The sequence below is a fragment of the Leuciscus leuciscus genome (assembly GCF_965113295.1).
Source record: "Leuciscus leuciscus genome assembly, chromosome: 3".
Classification (NCBI taxonomy): domain Eukaryota; kingdom Metazoa; phylum Chordata; class Actinopteri; order Cypriniformes; family Leuciscidae; genus Leuciscus; species Leuciscus leuciscus.
This window is the reverse complement of record NC_138727.1, coordinates 59231346-59248302: the sequence shown is the minus strand read 5'-3', so window position 1 is coordinate 59248302 and position 16957 is coordinate 59231346. Positions and strand designations below refer to the sequence as shown.

At 38.3% G+C, this 16957-nt stretch overlaps 2 protein-coding genes across 7 annotated transcripts in view; both read right to left on the bottom strand.

Moving 5' to 3' along the window:
* LOC309493701 (polymeric immunoglobulin receptor-like) overlaps window positions 1–16957 on the bottom strand; it is a 72957-nt gene that overhangs the window by 49118 nt on the left and 6882 nt on the right. For 2 of the 6 annotated variants that reach the window (XM_082162901.1, XM_082162903.1), the window contains exon 1: window positions 1196–1328. In XM_082162901.1, the coding sequence (XP_082019027.1) occupies window positions 1196–1235 (40 nt within the window). In that variant the 5' untranslated portion in view covers window positions 1236–1328. Of the gene's footprint in view, window positions 1–1195; window positions 1329–9851; window positions 10026–10534; window positions 10862–10957; window positions 11273–11415; window positions 11737–11927; window positions 12096–16957 lie in introns of those variants that run through there. The other 4 variants (XM_082162904.1, XM_082162906.1, XM_082162905.1 and 1 more) reach the window with 4 other exon arrangements.
* LOC309493873 (uncharacterized protein) lies at window positions 4426–9808 on the bottom strand. Its single transcript, XM_082163148.1, has 4 exons — window positions 8967–9808; window positions 8698–8741; window positions 8332–8599; window positions 4426–6255 (listed from the first exon to the last, which is right to left on the bottom strand). Exons 1-3 carry the CDS (start codon window positions 9079–9081, stop codon window positions 8339–8341), a joined length of 420 nt encoding a protein of 139 aa, XP_082019274.1. The 5' UTR covers window positions 9082–9808; the 3' UTR covers window positions 4426–6255; window positions 8332–8338.

The window sequence follows — 16957 nt, the reverse complement described above, 5'->3', positions numbered from 1 at the left end:
TATCATTTTGTTGCAAGAAAGAGCCCAGTTGAGCGGACACCACTTTTTCTAATATTTTAGACATAAATGGAAGATTTGAAATGGGTCTATAATTTGCTAGATTATTATGATCTAATTGTGGTTTCTTAATGAGAGGTTTTATAACTGCCAGTTTAAATGTTCTTGGAACATGACCTAAAGATAAAGACGAGTTAATAATATTGAGGAGAGGCTCTTCCACTACAGGTAACACTTCTTTCAGTAGTTTAGTTGGTATAGGATCTAATAAACATGTTGTTGTTTTAGATGAAGTGATAAGTTTATTTAACTCTTTTTGTTCTATAGTTGTAAAGCACTGTAATTGTTCTTTCGGGGTGATAATTGAAGCTGAATTATAAGGCGCGATTGAAGATTGAACGTTTATAATTGTGGTTCTGATGCTTTGTATTTTCTCAGTGAAGAAGTTCATGAAATCATTACTACTGAACTGTAATGGGATATTTTGTTCGGGTGACGTCTGTTTATTTGTTAGTCTAGCCACGGTGTTAAATAGAAACCTTGGATTGTTTTGGTTGTTTTCTATTAGTTTGCGGAGGTGCTCAGCCCTGGCCGCTTTTAGGGCCTTTTTATAACGTGACATACTGTCTTTCCACGCGATTCTAAAGACCTCTAAATTAGTTTGTTTCCATTTACGCTCTAAAATACGGGTTTCTCTCTTTAAAACATGCGTAGTATTGTTATACCATGGTGCTTTATTTTTCTCTCTGACCTTTTTTAATTGAATAGGTGCAACCACATCCAATGTTCTAGAGAGAATGGTGCTCATAGTGCTAGTTAGTTCTTCTAGTTCATCTGTTTGTTTGGGTTCAGGCAGCAGCTGAGACAGATTAGATAAGCAATTTGAGAAATTATCTATGGTGGATGGGAGGATTGTTCTGCCTGGTTGATAACGCGACGCCGCATGACATATTACAGCAGTACGTAATATGCAAGTTACCATGTAGTGATCAGTGACTTCATCACTTTGTGGAATGATATCTATATCGGTTGGATCGGTTCCATGTGATATAATTAAATCGAGTGTATGATTAAGACGATGAGTTGGTCCGGTGACGTTTTGCTTGACCCCAAATGAATTTAATAAATCTGTAAACGCAGCTCCTAACGCATCATTTGGATTATCTACGTGTATGTTAAGTTGAGTTCAGATTCTTACCAGGAATCATCAGCAGAGTGAAAGTCCAGATGATCTTCATTCTTCTCTCTTATTAAATGATCTTCTCTGTTGTTAGTAGATTCAGTTCTTCTGAAGCTCTCGATGTGTGTTCAGAAGAGTTTTGAGTGTTTCTTTCCCTGTTACATGTTTAACATGAAGAGCTGAACGTGACAGAGACGCCCACTTCCCCTGAGAGAGAGAGAGAGAGAGAGAGAGAGAGAGAGAGAGAGAGAGAGAGAGAGAGAGAGAGAGAGAGAGAGAGAGAGGGAGGGAGGGAGGGAGAGAGAGAGAGAGAGAGAGAGAGAGAGAGAGAGAGAGAGAGAGAGAGAGTGAGTGAGTGAGTGAGTGAGTGAGTGAGTGAGAGTGAGAGAGAGAGAGAGAGAGAGAGAGAGAGAGAGAGAGAGAGAGAAGAGAGAGAGAGAGAGAGAGAGAGAGTGAGTGAGTGAGTGAGTGAGTGAGTGAGTGAGAGTGAGAGAGAGTGAGTGAGTGAGTGAGAGAGAGAGAGAGAGAGAGAGAGAGAGAGAGAGAGAGAAAGAAACCGGGAAGTGAAACTAATGCTTCACACATGGTTAATGAACACACAGAGGCAGAACACTCTGCCACTAGGTCATGGCAGCACATCACCCCAATCCTCACTCAGCTTCACTGGCTCCCGGTCAAATTCCCGCATCACCTACAAAATCCTCCTCTTCACCTATAAATCTCTCCATGCCACTGCCCCCCAGTACCTACTGGACCTTCTCCATCCCTACATCCCCTCACGGAATCTGCGGTCCGTTGACAAGGGCCTGCTCTCTGTCCCCCACACCAGACTACGGACTTTTGGGGACAGAGCATTCAGCGTCGCAGCCCCCACCCTCTGGAACTCCATCCCCTCAGACATCCGAAATGCCCCCACCCTCTGGAACTCCATCCCCCCAGACATCCGAAATGCCCCCGTCTCTGGACACTTTCAAAAAACTTACTAAAAACCCACCTCTTTACAAAGGCATCTAACCTTGAATTACTTTTCTCTGCAGTTATGTGTAAAGCCTCCTTGGGGCCCGTGAAAGGCTTTATATAAATGTAAGTTATTATTATTATTATTATTAACAGAAAGTGCAGATAAAACTATTTATACTCATATTTTATTCTTATTTAAAAAAAAAAAGTCTATTTTACAGATATTTTAACAGAATGAATCTATTATTATTTCAAAGCTTTAGTTTTAAGGGATAGTTCACCCAAAAATGATTTATTTATTTATTTATTACCCTTGATTTACTCACCCTCAAGTCATCCTAGGTGTATATGACATTGTTCTTTCAGACGAATACAATCAGAGTTATATAAAAAAAAATGTCCTGGCTCTTCCAAGCTTTATAATGGGAGTCAATGAGTATATTTTTTTGAAAGTCTATCAAATCGTTTATTAACCTGAGCCGTTTCGAGCACTTTTATAATAGATGGATGCACTTTGATGGACTTCCCAAAAAAATATACCCATTGACTCCCATTATAAAGCTTGGAAGAGCCAGGACATTTTTTTAATATAACTCTGATTGAATTCTTCTGAAAGATGTGAAGAAGAAAGAAGAATGTCATATACACCTAGAATGGCTTCAGGGTGAGTAAATCATGGGCTACTTAAATTTTTGGGTGAACTTTCCCTTTAGTTTTACATTTTCCAGAACTGTAATATTGAATGTTTTAAACTGACTTAAATAAGTGTTTAATTAAGTGTTTCTTCACTGCATAATATTCAGTTTAAAGATACAGTGAAAGCAGCAAACCTCTTTCGGGGCCGGTTCTAGGCAAACGTCTGTCTTGCAATCAGAATTTAGGAACAGATAGTTTATGTTGATCTGTTTTTTATGATTTGTGCATTGATTAAAAGCAATCTGAGGTGGGTTCGGTGTTAAAGGTGTTGATGAAGGCCAGTAAAATGCCCCAAACAATCCCATGGCGACCAAGTAAACACTGCTTTGATTGATACAGCATGTATTCATTAATTGTCAATTATCCTTCATTACATTTCATTTTTATATTTCATTTAATTTGTTGTAATTTACTAAAAATTTAAAGAAAGGCTGAACGTGTGATTAAGTCCTCCATACAAATAGAGCTCAGCTGAGTTTTACTGAGAACGTCTTGGTTACGTATATAACCCTCGTTCCCTGAGTAGGGAACGGAGACGTTACGTCGTGACGGCGAATGGGGTCGACGAAATTTGCTTAGAAAGCCTCTCACTTTCGAGAATACAAAACGAGCTAATGGCAAGAAAATGCCATGGGTCTGCGGAATTTGCATGGCGTAACTCCGCCCCACCTCGTGGGTATATAAGGAAGTAGGAAGTAAGGAATAAACACATAAAATTAATTTGCTTTGATACAAACATAAATGAATTAATGTCATGATGTCAGAATTCAATTAAAAAAAAAGTATACAGGAATACTTCACAAGTATATTCCCAAGTATTATACAAGATCTTTTTCAGAACCAAAATGTTCATGTTTTATTACATCAGTGGGGAGTCAATTTTCTGAAATAAACATTATTAGAGCAAAAGCTGAAGTTATGCTTTTTTGTGCATTTCAGCTTTCGATAAGCCATGAATATCACATTTGCAAACAATATCACAACCAATTTATCAGGCCGTTAAAATGAGAGCCGACACTAAAACAGTAGTTGCTGCATTTGCTAAAGTTTGTAAACTTTATGAAATTGAGCACAGTTGCATACACTTTTGTTTCTGAAATATTCAGTACTTATTTACACCAAACTCTGACCAAAGGTTTTTGATCATTTCTTTTCATCTGCAGAACAAAATGCTGCGCTGTAATTTGCAGTGAGATGATTGACAGCAGCGTATTCACTGTAATCCTGATTATTCCTGATATTTTCACTATCAGGACAGTCAGATTACAGTGGAAATTCACCACTGCGTAATTCAGATCTTCAGCAGATGTGATGCACATGGGCGTATTAAGGCGGTCAGGGGCCCCTAGGCTGCTCTTTTGGTGAGGCCCCAACTTAATTATTATGCTATACTGGAAAAAATATATTTTGTGCCATACATGGTCCAAACACAAATAGTAAGGTGGACTGGCACACACACACACACACACACACACACATTGAGACAGCCGGTCAAGTGTTGAACCACCACAGAAAATTACCACCACACCACATAGGTAAAATGAAAAACTGAACATTACAAACAAAACACGAATACAAACAAGTACAAGACCCAGTGTTTAGAAGCAGCCCTTTAATTATGATCATGAAACACCGGCACTACAACCAAAACTAACGTCAACAGAGATGTAAGTGGAAAGAATATCAGATATTACCGCCTGCCACCACAGCCACAAAACAATTACAAAGGAAAACAGCAAAGCAACATAATTCCCTGCATTCCCAGTTCAACTGCAAGCTGGTTACCGCCTTTACCTTTATAAAGCAACAGGTAGATGACAGCTTCTGCATCAGTGCAGAATACCCTGTTTTACTGAGGCAAAATCACATCATTACCGAGACAAACCACTGTGCAATACACTAATCTGTGTATTAAACAAAGCCATAAGATAGACATCCGATTTTCTCTCAAATGTTTACTTTCACTTTAGACACAGCCAACTGTGTAAACCTTGTGTGTATTTGACAGTATTATCGCAATATGACGCAAAATAGAACTTAGTCCTAGCCTGGGTTTCCCCATGCTGCCTTGAGCGCAGCGCAATTTTCTTCACGCTGCTAGGCAGTCTGGACACCATGGATCAGATTTTCGCCTCAGCGAGGGGACCAATCACAGAACGGGGAGGGAGCAGAAAGACGATGACGACATTTATGCGACACACCAAAGCAGTTTGTTTATATCTATGGATCCAACATGGCATCAGGCGCGAAGTTACCTTTCGATGCAGCCTTAGATAGTGTTCTAAGTAGTTTAGAACGCAAGTTTATTTCGTCTTCTTCCTCGTCAAATTTCTGCCGCTCTACATACGTCATCTGGTATAATTGAAACAATTGGCTATGAGGTACGTACAAGCGCATTTGATAGACATTCGTAGCGCCCAATAAACGGCTCTGGGCATTCGTAAACCACGCCTCAAATACGAGAAAATGAACATATGGTTCCCAGACCACGTCTCAATGAGATGTGGTCTGACGTTAGCCAGGCTAGCTTAGTCCAGTAATCAGACGCTGTTTGACAGGCTCTTAGTGCCAGTGTGCTTCGGGTGTACGCGCTCATTAAAGCGCACATTAGAACAGTGCATCAGCATGCAAATGAAAAGATTAACCAGCAAGGCTTTAAAGCACATGCAAGTAATGAACTTTTGTTAATGTACATGTGATGTGAATGTACGTCACGTTGTACAGTATGTTAAGACGGAGGCGCCAGAACTGAATTGATAGAATGCACTGTAGCATTACAGCATATATAATTATAGCATGTTAGCATGTTATTTCTACAAAAGCAGATAATGGTCATGATTTGACCAGCAGCTGATTGGACAGATTGACCCAAATTTCACATCTATCCAATCATCATAATTTTGTTATATGTTTCTTATGGGCCAATGGGGGTCTTTTTTTGTTCGCGCTTAAGTCAATTTAAAATTGTCTGGCCAATCCTATAGGCTGCAACCGCAATCCTGTGTGTTAATCCGAGAGTTAATCTGAGAGTCACTGGTGGCTTTCTCAACTGTAGTGTAAACGCAGTTAGAAGAAACAGAGGGGTTTGTGGGTAATTGGGCAGTGTGTAACGCTTTAACCAGAGGGGCCGGATAGCTTGCCTGAATGGTTGTAGCCAAGTGTAAGACTAGACTCACGTATTTGATATTCCACAGTGATTATTTATCATCAGCGTCGTCGATCCCACGCACACATGGGCAGTTTGCAAAACACTCCACTAACAACTGCGTTACTGAATAGAAATAAAACCAGGTAAGAGCAACATACATATAAAACAGGCTTTACACGCATACATGTGATGTTCACAGCTCGCGCTCCTCATCCCGACTGCTCACTCATCAGTGAGGGAGTAACAGAGTGTGTTCCGCCTTAAAGGAACAGTAGGGTGATTCTCTGAATTGGGTGCCTTTTGGGTCATACTTTTTTTCTTTTTTTTTAACCTTAAATAGTTATTTCTGATCATTTCATGTGATAGTGGATTAGTCAAACCTTTAAGAAAATACATTTTCCCACCTCAGGCATGAAATTCTAATCGATATTGAGTGTTTTTTCTTACTGAAAGTTGTTTTGGAGTTCAACCCCGTCACAGACCACTTGGACCCTGTTTAAATATGATTTAAAAAGATTTTCAAGTACATTTTTGTAGAAGCTTTTCAATGAGATGTCCCTTGTTTGATATCATTTATTGCATGTAGAATTTTATTTTTAAATACTCACCATTTGAATACCAAATCAGGTCATGAAAACTGTATCTAACATTGGTCTTCATATATTATCACAAAATATGCATTAACATTAGGATTTAATTAGGCTTTCATATTTTTTCCAACTGTCCTGTAAATTCTGCACACAGCAAAACAAACATTGACCTAATTTGTCTTCTTATCACGAAAATATTAATAAAAACGATCAAATAACAGGGTTGAACTCAGCATAACGGGGTTGAAAATGATAACAGGGTTGAAGTGATGATCATTATTTCAATATAGTATCATGGATTTCTTACCTGTAAAATTAATGATATCACATTCAATAACATTTTATTTATTAAAGTTGGCAAAAACAAACAAACATTTGAGCATTAATTAATCACAAACATCAATCGATCTTCGTCACATTTTTTATTATAACAGGGTTGAATCGTTGTGACAGGGTTGAATGTTTGACACTTCTTAGTAGATTACGCAATTGTAGACTTGTTGTATTGTGATGTGAACTGTCAGAAATAATCGATTATGGTATTTTATGTTCAATATTTTCAGACATCCCAATGGCAAAAACAGCAGCAAAGTCGCTATGTCGCTATTCCTCAAAGCTTCCCTCTTCTTCTGTCTTTTTTTAGCATCCCTCCACATCTTCCGCTTATATCGTTTAGCTCTGTCACCCAGATTGCTTATTTTTATTTATTTTTCTATCTCTGTGTCCCTTTTCCACCTTTCACGCTCACTCCTGAGATATGTTTCCCTTCTCTCTGCATCTGCATCCTTTCTTGCTCTGTACTGTCTTTGCCTCTCTGCTGCTGTTTTTGCCATTGGGGTGTCTGAAAATATTGAACATAAAATACCATAATCGATTATTTCTGACAGTTCACATCACAATACAAGAAGTCTACAATTGAGTAATCTACTAAGAAGTGTCAAACATTCAACCCTGTCACAACAATTCAACCCTGTTATCGTAAAAAAATGTGACGGGGTTGAATGTGACGGGGTTGAAGTTTTTGGCTAACAGTAGCTAAGACAGTTAGCTTAGCTAAGACAGTAGCACCACATGACATTTAGGACAGCATAAAATTTTAATGTTTTGCAAAACTATTGTTTAATTCTTCTTGAACCGTAGTTTACTATCATTTAGTCATATAACAGAGTTGAAATGTTGAGCCTGACAATCTTAATCTGACAGTAAAAAACATGAAATATAGGTAAGAAAAGATACTGACACATGCCTTTATTTGCAGCATGTTCTTCAAGAGACTTGTGTGATGTCACTGCCTGGATTTGATGCCACAGGGATTGATCCATTATTTTTATAGGGGGGTAAATAGTATGGCGTGACGGGGTTGAAAACAAACTGGAGGACGTGTATAAATATTGCAATTTCATATATAATTAATGTATTTTTTTATATACATGTATATTTTAGTTAAAGTAGACCAACATATGATTATATTAGCAGCAACATTTTGGTATTAATTGCACTTTTTATTTGTTTGATATTCAGTGAAAATGTAATGATGGTTAGTGAGGACATGCAAACATGCTTGTTGTCTACTACTTAGGCAACTCATTATCTTTAAATAAAAAAATAAAAAAAAGCAATTGTGTTGCATTATAATGCTAAGGCACCTGGTTCTATTAATTGACAGCGTTAAAATGCATTTTGTGATTTCCTTCAATTGAAAATCTTTGAAGTATGTTTGGGGGACTTGAAGGGCACCCAATTCAGAGAATCACCCAGTACCTAATTCTACTTGTTACAAGTGGCATAAACAGTGTTAGAGGAATCAGAGGGGCTTGTGGGTAATTGGGCAGAGGCATAAACAGTGTCAGAAAAATCAGAGGGGTTTGTGGGTAATTGGGCAGTGGCATAAAAAGTGTCAGAAGAATCAGAGGGGTTTGTGGGTAATTGGGCAGTGGCATAAAAAGTGTCAGAAGAATCAGAGGGGTTTGTGGGTAATTGTTTGTGAGTGTCTTTAATCTCCTCATAATCACAACCAGTGTGAGAAACCTGAGGAGAGACAGAGAAATTATTTACAGCTCTGAAGATTATAAGGATGGAAGGCATTAGACATTTAATTCAACATTTTATACAGTAACTGGACTCACAACTTCATGTTTTCCTGGTCCAGTCTGAGACGACGAATCACCACCTGCCAAAATCAAGCGTCCTAAATTAATGACATTACTGTATATCACATTTCAACAATTGTGCCTTGTATAAATGTTTTCACACATCATCAAATATCTATTTTACTCATGTCTCGCTGCAGCCTATAGGTGGCGACGCAAAGTGGGAATCAATAAATCTATGAAATCTGTTTTAATCTCAGTATAAATAAAGAGTTTCTGCTTCTAAAGAAGTGAATGAGTTTTACCTTGAGACTGATACTTCTTACAGAGAAACACTAATAAGAGTCCAGCGATGATCAGAACCAGAAGAACCAGAACCAGAGGAACGATCAGAGAGCCTGAAAACACAGGAGAAATCATCTGAGAATCTGATCAAATATCAGATCAGATAATTGACGTTTGGAGTAGGATTGACCAGATCATGATACTGGATTTCAGGGTTTCCACGTCTGTGTTACAAAAAAAGCCCAATGGCCAGTCAGAAATAGCCCAAACAATATCCCAATGACCATATCCCAAATATCAAAACACAAAATATACAATTATCATACCTAAAGCACATGTTTTACAGTCAGTGCTATGCAAATTGAAAACCATATCATAGTGATTATAAACACAGCTCAAAGGCTCCCTACCAGTGACCCTTAAAAAGGGACCTATTATGCAAAATTAACTTTTATAAGGTGTTTGAACACAGATGTGTGTCCACAGTGTGTGTAAACAACCATGGTGAAAATCCACTCCACCCACTTTTTTTAATAATCCCCATAAATCATAAACAGTCTCTCCAAACAAGCAATTCCAGATTGCTAGTAGATTTCCCCCTACTCTTATAATAGTCTCTATAGACTCCCAGCATCTGAGCCTCTGAGGACACCGTGGTTTGCTGTTTCCTTGATAGGCTACAAAGCACCAAAATGCAGATTCAACTCAGTATGCTAACTAGAATGATTGGGTTATTATTCCTTTTTTATTTTTTACATATTAACTATTTAAAATGTATTAAATGTAATATTATTTATTTATTTTAGAGTTGAAAATATAGCTTATTTTTATGTTAAATAATATATTTCAGCCTCCTCACAAGCTTCACCCACTGATCACATGTTTGTATTTCAGCACAAGATCACCTGGTGATGTCATCGGAGACGCCAGTGATGTAGAAGTTCTGGAAACACCTGTGAACGGTGAAGCTTTGACTGATGAGGAAGAAGCAGATGATGAGGATGATGATGGACGTGGTGATGTTGGTGATGATGTTGATGATGATGATGGTGATGAAGATGCAGTTGTTTTTTCTGGAACTTTTATATATAAAACAATGAATTTCTAAAGGATGTGTTTTTCACACACAGAACTTGACATCTCTTCTCATGATACGTGTTACTGATGTCACTCACACATTCATTACCCAGAATTCATGTTTGCTGACACACAGACAAAGAATCGAGAGCTGTTAGTTTGAGTTTCCAGAACTGAAGCCTGTGGTTTCACACTGAATAATACAGTATAGCAGAGTTACTGATGAACAGTGTTAAACTGGAGTTAACTATAGTAAAAGTGTGGTAAAAGGACTCACATCAGTGCAGTTTCTCATTGTTCAGAACAGAATCATTGTTTTACACAAAGCTGCACTTTTACCTTCATAAACTACAAACATATAAACTGTACTTTGTTTTTATACTTCCTCTTTTTAACTGTTTGTGGTTTTGCTTTGTTGAACAGAAAGAACATCCAAATTAAAAATAATCCTGTGGTTAAACAGAATCAGCTGCAAACATGACACATAACACACAGTGATCTGCATCCGTACCTGTAATGCTGATCAGGACTCGTGTGATGAAGATCTTGTGTCCTTGATCAGACTGAACTCCACACCAGTATTCTGAATCTTCTTCAGTCACATGACTGATGCTTCCCGTCAGGAGCTGCTGTTCTCTGTCATCATACAGCCGGATCTTTCCCTCATCCCTCCATCTTCTGCTCTCCTTCACAGACGTCTCTTTAGCACAGAGATCAGCTCCAGATCTCCGGCACAGAAACTTCACATCATGAATGTGGGATTGTGGGTATTTGCAGCTGATGTTCACAGATCCTCCTGCAGAAGCTGATAGACTGATGCTCTTCACACAACAATCCTCTGTTTAAGATCCAGATAAAGTGCAGCAATGTTACAATCACCAGATATATTCATGGATTCTGTCAAATAATGCATAAATGACTGAAAGCAGCTCACCCTTCTTAATGTCCAGATTAAACTCAGAGAAGAAACTGTAATCTTCAGAAACTTTGACTATAATCTTATATTCTCCAGAGTCGTTCTCATTCAGATCTCTGATAAACAGAAGTAAGAGTCCTGCAGATCTGTCATTATAAACGGAGAATCGTCTGTCATGTTTCCATTCTGCTCTTCTGTTAGTGTTTATTACAGTAAAACACTGATCTGCAGTTTTACAGACGTCTATCACAGGATTCTCTTCTTGAATCTCATATTTGTAGTTTATAATGACGTTTCCTCCTGAATATCCTCTCACTGTCCTGATTTGTTGACCTGAAAAACACAAACCCAGATATTAGTGTGTAAAAAATCAAGTCAGTAATGATACTTCATCTTCATTTAATGACAAACATGTCAGTGTTGAGTATCGTGATGTTGTGGAGATCATCATGAGTTTGAGGGTCTCAGTTACTCACCTGTTAAAACCTTCAGATTCACTTCAGTGTAGGAATCTATAATGATAGTCCTATCAACTGCACACTGGTACGTCCCAGAATCCTCTTCTCTCAGATCTCTGATGGTCACAGTGAAGACTGCTGAACTTGTGTCGTCATACAGAGAGAATCTTCCAGCATCAAACCATTTATCTTTAATATCAGTCTTGATTTGGTCTGTGCACTGTGACCACTGACCTTTACAAAAATACTTTTTATTCTCTGTATATCCTTTATCATATTTGCATGTGATGTTGACAACTCCTCCTGAATATCCTGTCACACTCGTGGAGCTCACGACACCTACAACAAACCAGCATTAAAACACTTTAATATACACAGAAATTAACTTTCCTCAACAGTCAATAGAACAACTTGAACTGAAGAGGAAGACTATCCTCATCAATTCTGTGCTGTTTTTCGTAGTTTAACTGAAGTAAAAGATATCCCATTAAATCTATTTTTCATGATTTACTCTGAGTTCAGATTCTTACCAGGAATCATCAGCAGAGTGAAAGTCCAGATGATCTTCATTCTTCTCTCTTATTAAATGATCTTCTCTGTTGTTAGTAGATTCAGTTCTTCTGAAGCTCTCGATGTGTGTTCAGAAGAGTTTTGAGTGTTTCTTTCCTGGTTACATGTTTAACATGAAGAGTTGAATGTGACAGAGACGCCCACTTCCTCTGAGAGAGAGAGAGAGAGAGAGTGTGAGAGAGAGAGAGAGAGAGAGAGAGAGAGAGAGAGAGAGAGAGAGAGAGTGTGAGAGAGAGAGAGAGAGAGAGAGAGAGAGAGAGTGTTGAGAGAGAGAGAGAGAGATAGAGAGAGAGTGTGAGAGAGAGAGAGAGAGAGAGAGAGAGAAAGCGGAAATTGAAACTAATGCTTCACACATGGTTAATGAACACACAGAGGCAGAACAGAAAATGCAGATAAAACTATTTATACTCATATTTTATTCTTATTTAAAAAGATCTATTTTACAGATATTTTAACATAATGATTCTATTATTATTTCAAAGCTTTAGTTTTAAGGGATAGTTTTTTTTTTTTTTTTTTTTACCCATGATTTACTCACCCTGAAATCATCCTAGGTGTAAATGACATTATTCTTTCAGACGAATACAATCAGATTTGTATAAAAAAAAAAAATTCCTGGCTCTTCCAAGCTTTATAATGGGAGTCAATGAGTATATTTTTTTGGAAGTCCATCCAAAAACCATCTCCATCTCCATGCAGTCTCAGTCCAAGTTAAGTCCTTATAATACAGGAATCTCTGTGCTGCTTGTTTTCTAAAAGCACAGATCTTACTCCGCACATCCACCAGACCTTGACCTCCCTCGTAAACGGGTAGGTAGAGAGCCGCTGCTCGAATCCAATATTCTCCACTCCAAAAAACCTCCACAAATGTCCTCTGTATTTTGCAAATCAATTCTTCAGGCGGTTCCATTACAATGAGTCTGTGCCATAAAGTTGAGGCAGCCAGATTATTCACAACCAGAACTCTTCCTCTGGGGTGCGTTTCCCAAAAGCATCGTTAGCCAACTATGTCCGCAAGTTCCGTCGTTATCAGTGTTTCCCGAAAACATTGTTCTTACGAACATTCTACAGATGAAAACTAGCCTTTTGGCTAACTCTGGCATATTTTACAGTTGAGCTGTTATGTTAATATGCACTGTCCTTGCAAAAAAAAACAAAAAAACATTTTTTCGCAAACATCATCGCAAAGTTGTGTGGTTTGAACGACAGCTCTTGGCCTGTGGTTAGAAGCAGAGTTTCTAGTTTGCATGACAAATGGACTTAATAAATCCTTATCTTGAACAAAATAATCAAACTGACTTTCAGTGCAATCTGTATCTTTTATTTAGAATACATACAAATGTCATGTACGTCTTTTAGTTTGTCAAGAGATTTAAAGCACCATTTTAGAAGAGTGCGCATGTGTGAACGTGCTCTAATGCGTAAAAATTAGTCTTGAATCTGGAAATAAAGCAAAATAACTGAGAGAAATGAGAAATAGTTGTCGTAGATTTTTCCCTAAACCTAACTAAGTCCTTTCTCATCTGACCTAAGCCTACCTGGGCCTATAATATTTATACCCTAGCGCGTCTACACATCGACGTCGGCTGAGTCTAACCCTATACTCTAGCGCAGTGGTTTTCAAACTTTTTCAAGAGCGACCCTTCTTTTTTTCTTTTTTTTTGACGCGACCCATAGGCCTATATAGGCCTATTCTTAAGCCTTTTCTTAGCAACCGCTTTTGATGATGCACGTGCAGTGGCTTATCCGTGACGCGATCGCAACGCAAAGTTGATTCTGCACTCTTTTGATCTAGCTAAAGCTACAGGGATGCTAATTAACCGGTTAACCATTAACCATTGTAAGAATTTTAACCAATTAATATAGCCTACTATCGTTTGATGTATACTTTAAAAAATCACTAAAAATATTCCACAACAAATCCTTTAAATTTAATGATATTCAGAACAGAACAAGAATGAAAAAAATATCTATAAACAAGCCAAAACGTTGGGCTCACCTAACTCTCTCATTCGAATAAATTCGAATAAATAGATTTATTTGGATGCTAAACTATTATTTATTATAGGCTTCTAAGAAAAAATGAAAATGATTATCCCCCCAAATTTTCAATATTTATTAGGCTTCAAAAATATAAAAACTTTTAATTTAAGTGAACTTAAAACAAACCTTACATAAACCCATTATAAATGTCATATTTACCTGTGCCTTTCCTGTCTAACAGATATGAAATATACAGAAATTGGATAAGGTTATCAAAACATTCCGCACTGCATAAATTATAAATTAAATATAGAGAAATCCGTAATAAAACTACACGCATTCTTTAGTCAAGAGCTGTTAGTAATTTTCTCAGAGAATTAGCTGCTGCCACTTTAGGACCAGCCACAGCTGACGATCTCACGCATCCCATTCTCTCACTACTCTTTACTTTCATTTAAGATTTTATTTAACTCATTTAAGACTGTTCTTGTGAGGATACTCGACAAAACGGACATTTTGGCATACATGTGTGTTGTTCGTTCTAGCGCGAAAGAGAACTTGATACTGGCGCGCGTCTATCTGTGGGTCGTGTGTATGTGTGTGTGTGTCAGGAGGACATTTACTGACAGCGCGTTCTCTTTTGTCTTGTCGCGCATGAATGGTTTAAAAGCATTTGCACGAATAAGAGCCGGATCATATAACGATAGCTTAGTCACCTGTTGTTGTTTCTGACGTTTCATCGCCTGTGCCGCAACCGCGATACCACGGAGGAGCAGGACCGAGCCTATATCGATGCGCGCGCGTCCGCGTCCGGGAACATCGCGTGCCGTCTCGGTTTCCTTTCCGTCAACTTGTTTGTGAGGCGCCGCGCCTCACAGAAATGAACCAAACTCAGTTGTTTAAATAGCCATATTTCGCGTGTTTCTTTTATATAGGCCTATAGACTATGATTTTATGAAAACAAATTTTGTTTTTTAATTTAATTATATTTTCCTTAAATCATCCTGGCATCCAGGGTTTGAAAACCACTGCTCTAGCGCGTCTACACATCGACGTCGGCTGAGTCTAACCCTATACTCTAGCGTGTCTACACATCGACGTCGGCTGGGTGCTAATCCTATACTCTAGCGCGTCTACACATCGACGTCTTCTGAGTCTAACCCTATACTCTAGCGCGTCTACACATCGACGTCTTCTGAGTCTAACCCTATACTCTAGCGCGTCTACACATCGACGTCGGCTGGGTGCTAATCCTATACTCTAGCGCGTCTACACATCGACGTCTTCTGAGTCTAACCCTATACTCTAGCGCGTCTACACATCGATGGCGGGCTGGCTGTTCCCGTAACTAGCTTACTTCCTGCGCAGGAATAATCGACAAATAGGCCTCAGCAAATGTCCTTCAAATGCTTTAATCACGGCTGGAGGATCTCTCGAGCAGTTCTCAGAGAATCTCCCCCAAGAAGAAGTAAGGCCGGAGGATCTCAGACAAATCCCATTGAGAATCCCACCAGCTAAAATAATACAACAGTTTTTAAAGAATAAGGAGGTATGGCAAAAATGTCATGCTGCATTACATAATTTCCCCACAATTTGATTGTTTTTCATAGACAAACCCCTCTGTTACTAGGTAAAGCAAACTTTGTTTTAATCAGCAGCGGTTTCTTCATTAGGGCGATCGGGCGACGCACCACCAAAGTGTGAAAGGGACTTTTTCAATCACAATCTCATTCAACCACAGAGTTACGCTAGCAGTCACTCACTGTTGTTCTGCCTCTGGATATAGTCCAATCAGCGCCAAGTCACGTTCTGTGGAGTACCGCCTCTTTTTGGGCGATTTCACTATGGCCGAAAATCGCCCAGAGTGTTCCCATAGACTTACATTCAAAGTTATTTTTTTTCGAACTGCAGGCACTGCAATGCATTCTCTATGGGTTCCGGGAGGGCTCGCACTAACGTGCTTTCGTCATCATACGTAAACTTCACTTGTGCAGCGATTGGTGGAAACAAATATACCTCTAATAATATTTAGCCATAAGCTGAAGTCCAATAATTTCCTCAGTGCATAACTTACATTTCACAGACATATTCTCCATCTGTAAATGTTAGAAAGTCAATATTTCCAGTTTGCTGTCATGTCTGGGCGAGCTTTCTGCAAGCTAAACTTCCGTGAACAAGCGCCGCCGCGTGCATGAGCGCCGAACAGACGGAGCGCAATAGAATAGGAGCGCTATTTTTCTGACTAAAATATACATTAGCACTAAATTATAAATATATTTAGCTAAAATATTTGCTTTATTATTCAAATAGAAAAATAATAATTAAATACTCAGATTATACCATACATCGCCATTTAGCCCAAAAATTCTGATTTATTTGGCAATTGGCTATTTCCCAACCCTACCGGCTGAAGTTTTAGCTAAACTTTAGGCTAATGATAGCTACATTATAATCACTGTTAAATTGTTATTTAACAATTAGCCTACATTCAGTCCTGGATTAATAATTCAGTTTGTTGCACCCCCCCCCAAAAAATGTTTAGCACCAGCCGCCACTGGTTTTAATGATTATTTCATTGTTAATCACAAGGTTCAAATTTAGTCATCTGTCTAGTTTCAATTCCCAAATGTGTTATTTTTACACTCACACAACCAAAGTCAAAGGGGTATGGCAACACAACATACAACATTCAAAAACACAGGTCAGAACGTTTTAGTACATTGTGTTTCAAAGTGTTATCATGTTAGGCCTGAAAAAGGAAGTGAGGTTAGATGTTAGAGACATGGTTAGTTTGATATACAGAAAGAAAATATAAAGAGGATCGTAAAAGAACAAATAAGCAAAGAGAAGTATTCACCCTGTGTGACTTTGTTAACATCTTCTTCAACCTGAACCTTTTTTCTTTACTTAAAGCCTCATAGCTAACATTTCTCTGCAACAATTTCACTGCATAAATGAATTTATTTTCATCAGGAAAAAAATCTTTAACTTCAATAGTTCAATAGTG

Coding starts and splice junctions, on each gene's coding strand:
- LOC309493873 (XM_082163148.1), bottom strand. CDS start 9,081: ATGATTTCTCCTGTGTTTTCAGGCTCTCTGATCGTTCCTCTGGTTCTG. Junction 8,742..8,966: donor TAAGAAGTATCAGTCTCAAG/GTAAAACTCATT, acceptor TGATTTTGGCAG/GTGGTGATTCGTCGTCTCAG. Junction 8,600..8,697: donor GACCAGGAAAACATGAAGTT/GTGAGTCCAGTT, acceptor GTCTCTCCTCAG/GTTTCTCACACTGGTTGTGA.